We start from the raw sequence: 10,030 nt of genomic DNA on the forward strand, positions 1-10,030 counted from the left end.
GTCGTTTGATTGGACATTTCTGTTCGCGCCAATTTCAACGGTCTCAGTTGAGCACGCAATAATCGGTGTACTGTGCCAAATTATGCCTGCGCTAATAATTCCTTATAGTAAACGTGCCTATATATTGGCGGAACGGCACGGTTTTCTTTCAAATAGTATTACACTGTATTAAAGTGCAGCCGACTGTTGTGAGATTAAACAATTGTTTTCCGATATATACCTATATATACGTTAAAGGTTCGGTGTTGCTTTGAAAAACAAAAAAAAAAGAAACACCCGGTAATTTTGCATGCGATTCAGGTGTAAATAACATATCGAGAAATGTAAAAAGAGATAACTGTACGAATAAGTTACATAACGCGCGTCGAAATAGTTGACGTCGAGTCCCGTACGAAAATGTAACACTTTCGGGAAGGTCTAATGTTTCCGTGGTGGTCGTCGATCAACATGTAACGAAACCCTGATTTAAACTGTACAAATTCTATTTTCCACTAAAACACGTCGAGGAAGTTTGACAAACAGTTGACAAATAGTGACACTCGTCGTCGTCGTCGTCGTTCTGTCATAATCGTCGTTCGGTCCGATAGCTACGATGAACTCGCAAACATGTTTGCATTAGCGGTAACAATGGTGCTAGTGAAAATATTAGGGGGATTGAATTTACCGTGTATTATTTGTGCGTTCTAGTTTATTGGTGCGTTCGTTCGTTTCGTAGCGTGAACGCGAACCCGCTGGCTAACTAGAGATCGTATCTCGATTTCAAGATAACTGTCAAAACCATGACCCTTTTAATATGAGAGTAACGCTACAAACGGAGAAAATCGGGCTTGATATCGGAGAAAGTGAGAATACGAACAATACGAATTTTCCTACTTTCAAAAGTATCATGTTCTATCGTCACGCGTGAACGCATTTCATACCAGTATTTTCCAGACGACCTTATAACCTTTGACACATCATGGCAAATGCAGCCGCCGACCCAGTTACTTGCGGAGGCTTTGTCTTTTACAATAACTTCGATTCAGCGAATTTAGATAGAGTCGAGTTGGCCAAAGTGCCAGAACCATCTGAAAAGGGTAATCTTATATTTTTCCCCTGACCTACATTTTTCATTATACATATACACAGATGTATATATGTATATCTATGATATATACATGTATGTCAACACGCTATGAATGACAACTGTCACAGTATTTGCCATGTATCGTTCCAGATGGCAGCGAAGTTGAGAATAAATCGTGCAAAAGTTCGACCTCCGACGATTCAGTCGATTATGAATTTAACATATGGACGAAACACGATTGCCACGGGACACAATTCCAAAACAGCAATAGAACATGGTTCTATTTCGGCTTTAAAGCTTGCACACCAGGAGCGTATGTTAGATTCAACATAATCAACTTGAATAAGCAAGTGAAAATGTTCAGCCAAGGAATGTGTCCTGTTTTTAAAGTTCTACCTGGTCATCTGCATTGGGAACGGATTCGTGAAAGACCCACCTACAGTGTAAATCACCATATAACTTAACACCCATTGTTTCCCAGCGTGGAGTTAACATAGAAACTTCAAATATTACAGGTGGATCAAAAAGGCAGTGATTTCACGCTGTCTTTTCTGTATTGTACCCCTGAGAACTCGAAAGCTATCACATACGTGGCGTTCACTTATCCTTTCTCTTACACCGATCTTCAAAATTATTTAAGAAGGGTCGATACCAGAATAGCAAAGAGGACTGTAACATGCGCGGACGACGTTTATTATCACAGGGAATGTGCAATAAAATCTCTGGAAGGAAGGAGACTAGACGTCCTTACGATTAGTTCGTTCCATTACATATCAACAGAGAGAGAAGATAGACTGACTAACATGTTTCCCGAGAAACATGAGGAGAGACCCTTCAAATTTTGGAACAAAAAGGTACAATGCTCTCTTAACCATTCAAAAGAAGATTCATTATTGGTCGGTTTTGTTTAAACGAGGATGCATTTTCTAGGTGATTTTTATCAGCGCGAGGGTTCATCCAGGAGAAACACCGTCTAGCTTCGTTTTCAATGGGTTTCTTAATTTTATTTTGAATCGCGATGACCAACTGGCAATCACTCTCCGCCGCCTGTATGTGTTCAAATTAATACCGATGCTCAATCCTGATGGAGTCGCTGCAGGTCATTATCGAATGGACACCAGAGGAGTTAATCTCAATAGGGTTTATCTGAATCCTTCACTGAAAGAACACCCGACGATATTCGCTGCAAGAAATTTAATAAGGTAACAAAGGGAACACTCTGCTTTCCATAAAATTAGTTTTTACAAGAAATTTCAAGCAAAATACAAAATGTTTAAGATATTACCATTACACGTACCAATTGCCAAAAGAGGACGACGTCTCGAGCGTAAGTTTTGAAAATGGAGAGAACATTATCGATTCCACTTGTGGAATCGCAAGCATAGTACGTGACACAACAACTAGATTACTCCAGCAGGTAATTATAGTTGTAATATAGGGTACTCTATCGCTATACTCTACTAACATATACTAATTTGCACATGTTTCCAATATGGTGGGGAATAATCTACACTAACAATTAATCTTAATACTAGGTAACACTAATGACATTAGACGAAAAACGTCGTAAAGACAAACCGGACATTTTTCAGGAACGCACATTGTCTAGAGCGCACAGCTTGGATGACATGCCCCAGGGTATGAATTTTGAAATAGTATTATTGAACCTGGTACCGAGATTGAGATTCTTTTACTTATATATGCAAAATTATGTGAAGGTGGGGGAGAAGGCCTGTGCAATAGTACAGAGGAGAGTGATAATTCTGTAGAAGTTAAATCAGATAAGACAACGTATTCCGCGGTTGGCGTAGGACAATTGCCAAAAGAGGATTCCGGATTATATTTATACATTGATCTCCATGGTCATGCTTCGAAGAAAGGAGTATTTATGTATGGCAACTATTTCGACAATGCAGAAGACACGATATCGTGCATGCTTCTGCCAAAGTTGATGTCGATAAACAATCCAAACTTCCACTTCACCTCGTGCAATTTTACAGAGAGAAATATGTACATTATGTAAGTGTTGTTCGAAGCTTACGCAACTTGAATTTCCAATTTGTTTCTAATAGCCATAACGTTTCCTTTCTACAGAGACAAAAGGGATGGAATGTCGAGGGAAGGATCTGGACGGGTAGCTGTATATAAATTAACTGGTCTCATACGTAGCTATACTCTCGAGTGCAACTATAATTCTGGTCGTTTAGTGAATACGATACCTACAAGAATTCGTGATGGAATCAATAAAACTATGCCTCCCATTTTTGTTCCACCGAAATACACTCCAGGAGTTTTCGAAGCGGTGAAATACTTTATTCTATTTAAAAAAAAAAAAAACAGATCACGTTTGAAGTAATGAAAAGTAATTATAAATAATGTACCAAATTGTGCTCGCAGGTCGGAGCAGCATTAGGTCCTTCGATTCTCGACCTTACAAGTAATAATTCCAATAGTCGACTGCCAAATAGTCAGTATCGTTCTTTAAGGGGCGTAAAATCTTATTTAAAATTAGCGTACGTGAACAATATCTCGACGCCATTCGGCAAGTCTCTGCATAAGGTAAATTTCAATGTCAATAATGAGAGTGAAATTTCAGCTGTTGACATCAGACAGTGTGTACTCTCGTAACTTATAATACCACTAAATTGGTATGCTTATGTACATTAATTACATATATCAAGACACATTAGTGCCTAAGTAGTCGCACCTTTATATTTTTAATTAAAGCATGTGGGAGAGAGATTTCGTATACATACAAATTGTATACTATTATTTTACTTCGACAACATTACATTAAAATTTAAAAGATTATATATAATTATTATTTTAGAACACTTGCAATCTCGTAAATGAAAAAAGCTTTCTTGTTAAATCCGATTTAACTTTTAAGGTATACAATATTCTTTTTAAATATACAACTATTGTGGATCTTGTAAAATTTTTAATACGTCGAGCTAATGGGTCTTCCATCTCTAATATACATGTATGCATGACAATAATATTTTACATATTTTTACATAAAGGTTTGTGAAAAAACTGTTTGTCTACTCGTTTTTTTTTGGTAGAGCTGTTAAATAATTTAATCGTACTTAGAAATTGTGTACAAAAACCAAAAGAAACAAACGGGAGAGCTCAGCTATATTTATTATATATTAACAAAAATATATCGTGCATATGCAATTCTTTTTATTGCATAATTTCTCTTACAATATTATTATGTAATTACGAAGACTGTGAAATTTTGTATATTTTTGCACTAGAACTAATCGAGTATCGAATACTCTGTGCTAATGCTTATAATTTTAATGAGAAGTGTACACTTTTTTTCATTTTTATTGATGGATTTTGTGATGCACTATAATTCCATTGACGATAAGTGCACTTAAATTAGTGTCCAATGCACAAATTATTTCACGATTGCGAGTGACAATGAGAAATACACACGTGTGTGATTAATGATGTCTATTTCTTTAGCGAAAGGCAAAAAATAGCGGTTTAGACGATTGAACCGTAAGTCTCTGGGTGATGGAGTGTTTTCACAAATGATGTGCAGATTTCCAAATCAGAGTTTTATTGAATTTTCTTTTTAATTTGTCATTAATCAAACGAATGACAATAATTGTGGATATTTCCTAGATCTTTCATACAAAATAACGAAACGGAATGTTTTATATGCATAATATATATATATAAAGATATATCTACTGACTGTTTAAGAGAAATATCATATGTGTCTATTGCATACAAAGTACGAATGTGTGTTCCACCATTACATAGAATCATGATTAGAATAAGAGTAATAAATGCATAAATAATCCTTGGAGAGTCATATAGCCACAGAGTAATAGAGTATTATCATGTTGTTCATTATATACATGTATATGTAAATGTTATTAATTGAAAGAAAAAGAAAAACCATATTATGTACAAATTCATGTATAGAATCTTTGCAATGTATCCTGTTATATAACATACACTTGTATGAGTGCACACATACACGTCCCGTTGTTTTAATAAATGTACAGTATTTTTAGCGATCATTTATTTCCCTTATTTTTATTTTACTCCCCCATTGATCCTTGGTCCCACTGTTGTATTAAGTGTAATTTCTATGTTTCTAACAATATTAAACATATTTTTTCAAATAGCGTTGTACAGGGAAAATTACATTGGAGTTAAACTCAATCTCTCTCTCACAAAGATCTGGCTCTGGCCAGTCGCTGATGAATACACACGAAATTCCGCAGAATTCATTGCATTGTATTGATTCTGTTTTCGTTCTCGACGACTATATATTGTTACTGTTAATAAAAATTCCTAAAACCGAGTTTTATTCGCAGGATGATAACGGTATTATATCCCAAGATTCTTGCAATTTAAAGGGAATCGAGTGTCAGGCTAACGATTCTTCGGTAGAGACAAAGAGTTCCATGAAGAGCGAACCGAACCTAGCGAAAAAGCCGAGTATCATTCGGCGCACCACGTCTTTTTACAGTGCGGTGAAACGAATTAAAAGCAACAAGAAATGCCGGCAAACCGTAGCTCGTAGACCGTTGAAAAATCAGTGCGTGAACAGCGTCGAGAACAACTCGAAAATTCCTGCGATTCGATCCGAGAGCGTGATGAAGCCATTTTTAAAGGGTCCCGAGAGTCGGTTAAAGAATTCGAATTTCGGACCGTTGAACGATACCTTGGGAAGAGAGTGCTCGAGCAAAAAGCTATCTGCGACGAACAAGCTGTCGAAAATGACTTTGTCTTCCGAGGAGACGGCGATGATCAAACACGGCGCGAAAAGATTGAAAGTCGTCTCGGCGAGAATGTGCAAAGCCCGACCGGAAGTCGGCGAGTCGTCCAGCAGCGCACCGGAAGCTATGAAACAATCATCGAGATCGTTCTGTTTACGGGAGAAACAGACCGCGAAGGAAACTTCGAAACCAACTAAAAAATACTGTCGAATCGCAGAACAAAAGAAACTGAAGTCTTCCAAATCGAACGATACAAGCAAAGGCAGCATAGTGATAGAGAACCTGATAACCAACGAGTGTCCAAACAAAATTCTAAACGAAGTGAACTCGTAAATATATACATATACATACCACATATACGTAGCGCGATTCTGATGATTTATTTTAGATGATTGCATCAAGCGAAATGATTTATAATTTACGCTATGCGTGAAAAATTGCCATTAATAATATACATATAGGACTAGCATGCCTGACACAAAGTATTGCGAAATCTAGTAACGTCGTTCAAACAGTGAGATATATATATAAATATATATTATATATTTTTGTTTTATTCATTCGAAAAAGATTGGTCACATCTTCTGTTACGCATCGAATTGATCTTTTTAATAGCGAATTATTTCCCTCGATTGTATTCTCGTGTACGCGTATAATATATATACGTACTATATACATGTTATGTACACAACCTATGTATAAACTTTCCAGATCTGCTATATTGTTTATGTAAGTAAAATGAAGGAGAATAAATGATAATATATACATATATATCAACAGACCTGCGGGAAACGTGTGGTTATTTGAATTATATCGGCGCGCATCGATTGTGGATCACTTTTGAACGCTTCGTGCGTTTCCGTTCGCGCTCGGGGGAACACGACCGCGTCTCGTGCATTCCGAATCCCTTCTCCCGCGGTTAGTCGTATTCGCGTCGCCGTGACTCTCGCTTCTGTCGTAACTTTTGGCTAGGTTAACGTCGCGCTGTGTTGTGATCTCGGTGTATAGAACTTGTATACAAACGTGTCCCGTCCGTGATAAAATTTCATCGGTGGTCCACGGCGAGCAGGAATTTCAAATGGCCGCTAAACGCAACATCACGAGCCTCTTCGTTTTCGCGGCTTTCTTGCTGCTCGTCCAAACTGGTAAGGTTAACGCACGTAACTTTAAACGACAGACGAACATCGTGGCGTCCCTTGGGCGGGGCATTTGTAATTCTGTTATTTCATTCTGTATTCGGACGCGTACCAAATTTCGATTGCGTCAATCTTTATATCGTTGCAGCAAGAACGAACATCCGGTGAAAACAGTCTCTTAATATTTCAACGTTTATATGTGTAAACGGAAATATCGTGTTTGCGGGAAATTTAAAAATTCAAATGTTTGAGGACGCGTTAGCACGATCGATTCGTTTAGATAAGAAACAGCGACAACAGTCGTTCTCTAGGGTGATGAATCATTTTCTCATTTGAAATTATTCACAGACGATATCGCGCCTGTTTTGACACGTGCACGCATGATATTTATTATCATGATAATAAAAAAACGCCGGTTTGACCTTTAGCCTATGGCAATCTCGCAGTGACAAATGTCATCGGAGGAAGATTGTAAATAGCTGAGACACGATAATCGGGGGAAAATGCGAGGTCCCCTATGTTTTCACGCGTTGTTTTCGTTCAGGCGACAGTCTACGATGTTATCAATGCATCAGTACCAACAACACGCACCCGTTCCAATGCAACGAATTTCTTTCGAGCGACATCGATATCGAACCACAGCCATGCGATGGTGTTTTCGGGGCGCAGTACTGTGTCAAACACACTGGCCGATTTGAGGGTAAAATAATACATCGGCAGATCAGATTACTTGTCACGCGCATGGGGGAACCTGACACTAAATATACTGGCCATATATCGACGACTAACGCTAAATAGATTGTACAACAGCTCTGATTCATACTTTCGCCGAAGCATGCTCGCGATAGATTATCTCAATTTAATTTAATTACTACATGTTCAACACACATTGAATCATGCCTGCGTAGCGAGCTACATTTATATTTCGCAATGGTGGTTTTGGCGGGAAAACTGGGAACTAATTGCAGGTTTAACATAAAACAGAATCCACACCACAGACGAGATATAATATATGTATATCTTAGCTTATATCACAGACGAGATATCTCGTCTGTGCTTATATCTCGTCTGTGGCCATACCGATATTTAGCATGTTGAAATGAGTTCTGTTCCATGCTAAATAGGAAATATGTTTGGCATATACTGACAAAAGTGGTGTTATCATTTCTGCTAACAATAAATGTTTCGATCTTCTTTACCAATCGGCTGAACGGTGCGACAGGCACCGATCCATTGACTCCTCTTCGTTGTTCCTGTTCAATTTGTACTAATCTGCCGTAACTTTCTTTCCGAATCAATTAAGCGACAAGTCTGGATTGCTATCAATGCTCGCCAGCGGAGGAATTGATCTGTGGAGACGACAAATTGGTTTCTAGCAGTTTGCAACCAGCGAACTGCAGTCACGTTTACGGTGCTAGATATTGCATCAAGTCGATCGGACGATACGGAGGTTTTTATCGTGTGGTTTTCGAACTTCTTGGTGTCCGCTTCTTTCTTTATTTTAGCCCGCATGTCGATTCGAAACGGAGAAAATTGAACAACTTTATTTGGCGATCGATTCTGTCAGAATGAAATCTATCGTTTCACATTCCACGGCCATTGTAGAAAGCACGAAGATCATTGCATGTTATTTTCATCTCGCACACCCTTCTATTAACTGTCGCTAATTTACGTACACATTGCTTGTGTTCGGACGATGAACAAATTACAATTGCTAGAAAATAGTTTTCTTATTTGTGTGTATGTACGTTGCAATAGGTGGGATAGGCACGAAGCGATTCTGTTCGGCCAAGGATCTGGGCAACTATTGCGATTATGTGAACCGAGAAGGGGACAAGTTGACGTATCGCACCTGCATTTTCACCTGCACCGGAGACGGGTGCAACCCGGCGACCACATTGAGACCAACTGCAGCGTGGGTGTTACCGATCGGACTGATAGTAGCTTCCAGGCTGTTCTTCCAGAGGTAGACACTTGCGCTGAAAAAAAAATGTTTATGGGACCAATTGAACATTCCCGCGAAATTTCGATGGTAACGTTCAGTCATTCGACGTGACATTTTCGTATCACGATTCCATCCTCGACATAATTCGAAGAAACTATCGTCACCCTGTTGACTGAAGGTTAGCTTGAAATTCATTTTTAATCGAATTCGAATCCGTCCATGTCGTAGCAATACTAAAAACGAATAGTCTCTATAACACGAGAACCTGTCGCCATTGTGCCTTACTTTAAGAAAAGCTTTAGAAATTATATTTTCAAAAGAAACGATGGGATATATTGTCGCGTAAGAGAACTTAAACGTTAAGTTTTAGCAAATGAACAGTGCTTAATTAATGTATAGGTTAAAACGCGCGCGCGCGTGTTCTTTAGGCCGAATTACCATAAGTTACGTCAGAGAGGAAATTGGAATGCTTATGTCCGGGGTTTTTCTGCCGCCATTTTTGTTAGTATACATAGAGACAGAGGGTGCATTCCGATTCACGCATGATGCGCATACACTGTATAGTGTATGCATAGAGACTCCTATACTACACTATACAGTGTATGCGCATCATGCGTGAATCGGAATGGACCCAGAGCATACCCACTTTTAACATGCTAAATATGGGTATAGGTTCTGTTCCATTACTAAGCATTCCTTAAATTATGATAAAAAAATATGGTTATGCTCTATCCCTGTCTATACTGACAAAAGTGGTGGCAGAAAAAACCCTGGGCACGAACACTCTAACTTCCCCTCTGGTTACGTGTCATGTAGAGCTGTTAATTTTTGAAAACTTTTATAGATCTATTTTTTACTTTTATTTCATTCCTACCTTTAATATTATATATTATGTATATGTAAACGACCAGAGATTTATATCGTTCATTTTTGTATAATTTTGTACAAAGTACGCGCATCACCGTACACGCTAGACAGATTATTATACACAGATTTAAGCACAGAGAGATGCGAGTGGTGTGCGTGTTGATTGAAACTTGAAACAAGAATTCAAGTGTACCTTATGTATATCGTGTGGACCATAAAATAACGATAAATCTGAATGAATGCATTGTTCTTTATTCACGAACAAGATCCC

The 10,030-nt window shown here is 38.3% G+C and overlaps 2 protein-coding genes across 5 annotated transcripts; both read left to right on the top strand.

Annotated features, from left to right (window-relative positions):
• Positions 1–34: 34 nt before the first annotated feature.
• LOC143216850 (cytosolic carboxypeptidase-like protein 5) lies at positions 35–6,576 on the top strand. Of its 3 annotated transcripts, none has more exons than XM_076440349.1 (11): positions 35–842; positions 924–1,076; positions 1,217–1,509; positions 1,582–1,920; positions 1,997–2,268; positions 2,345–2,483; positions 2,602–2,704; positions 2,785–3,085; positions 3,161–3,368; positions 3,464–3,625; positions 5,407–6,576. In XM_076440349.1, exons 2-11 carry the CDS (start codon positions 959–961, stop codon positions 6,142–6,144), a joined length of 2,673 nt encoding a protein of 890 aa, XP_076296464.1. In that variant the 5' UTR covers positions 35–842; positions 924–958; the 3' UTR covers positions 6,145–6,576. The 3 variants fall into 3 exon arrangements, with proteins under 3 accessions (XP_076296464.1, XP_076296463.1, XP_076296465.1); XM_076440348.1 differs by having other exon boundaries at positions 36–842; positions 934–1,076; XM_076440350.1 differs by having other exon boundaries at positions 36–842; positions 934–1,076; positions 2,659–2,704.
• A 131-nt stretch (positions 6,577–6,707) lies between these two features.
• Bou (glycosylphosphatidylinositol anchored membrane protein boudin) lies at positions 6,708–9,999 on the top strand. Of its 2 annotated transcripts, XM_076440438.1 has the most exons (4): positions 6,708–6,956; positions 7,492–7,647; positions 8,251–8,397; positions 8,706–9,999. In XM_076440438.1, exons 1-4 carry the CDS (start codon positions 6,890–6,892, stop codon positions 8,915–8,917), a joined length of 582 nt encoding a protein of 193 aa, XP_076296553.1. In that variant the 5' UTR covers positions 6,708–6,889; the 3' UTR covers positions 8,918–9,999. The 2 variants fall into 2 exon arrangements, with proteins under 2 accessions (XP_076296553.1, XP_076296552.1); XM_076440437.1 differs by lacking the exon at positions 8,251–8,397 and having other exon boundaries at positions 6,721–6,956.
• The last annotated feature ends 31 nt before the right edge of the window (positions 10,000–10,030 follow it).

This window comes from Lasioglossum baleicum, chromosome 16, assembly GCF_051020765.1.
Source record: "Lasioglossum baleicum chromosome 16, iyLasBale1, whole genome shotgun sequence".
In the NCBI taxonomy this organism is placed as follows: Eukaryota; Metazoa; Arthropoda; class Insecta; order Hymenoptera; family Halictidae; genus Lasioglossum; species Lasioglossum baleicum.

Excerpts from the sequence above, each read along its gene's own strand:
- LOC143216850 (XM_076440349.1), top strand. The coding sequence starts at position 959 with ATGGCAAATGCAGCCGCCGACCCAGTTACTTGCGGAGGCTTTGTCTTT. Across the intron at positions 3,369-3,463 it reads CTCCAGGAGTTTTCGAAGCG|GTCGGAGCAGCATTAGGTCC; the intron begins GTGAAATACTTT and ends TTGTGCTCGCAG. Across the intron at positions 3,626-5,406 it reads TCGGCAAGTCTCTGCATAAG|GATGATAACGGTATTATATC; the intron begins GTAAATTTCAAT and ends TTTTATTCGCAG.
- Bou (XM_076440438.1), top strand. The coding sequence starts at position 6,890 with ATGGCCGCTAAACGCAACATCACGAGCCTCTTCGTTTTCGCGGCTTTC. Across the intron at positions 6,957-7,491 it reads CTTGCTGCTCGTCCAAACTG|GCGACAGTCTACGATGTTAT; the intron begins GTAAGGTTAACG and ends GTTTTCGTTCAG. Across the intron at positions 8,398-8,705 it reads GTCGATCGGACGATACGGAG|GTGGGATAGGCACGAAGCGA; the intron begins GTTTTTATCGTG and ends ACGTTGCAATAG.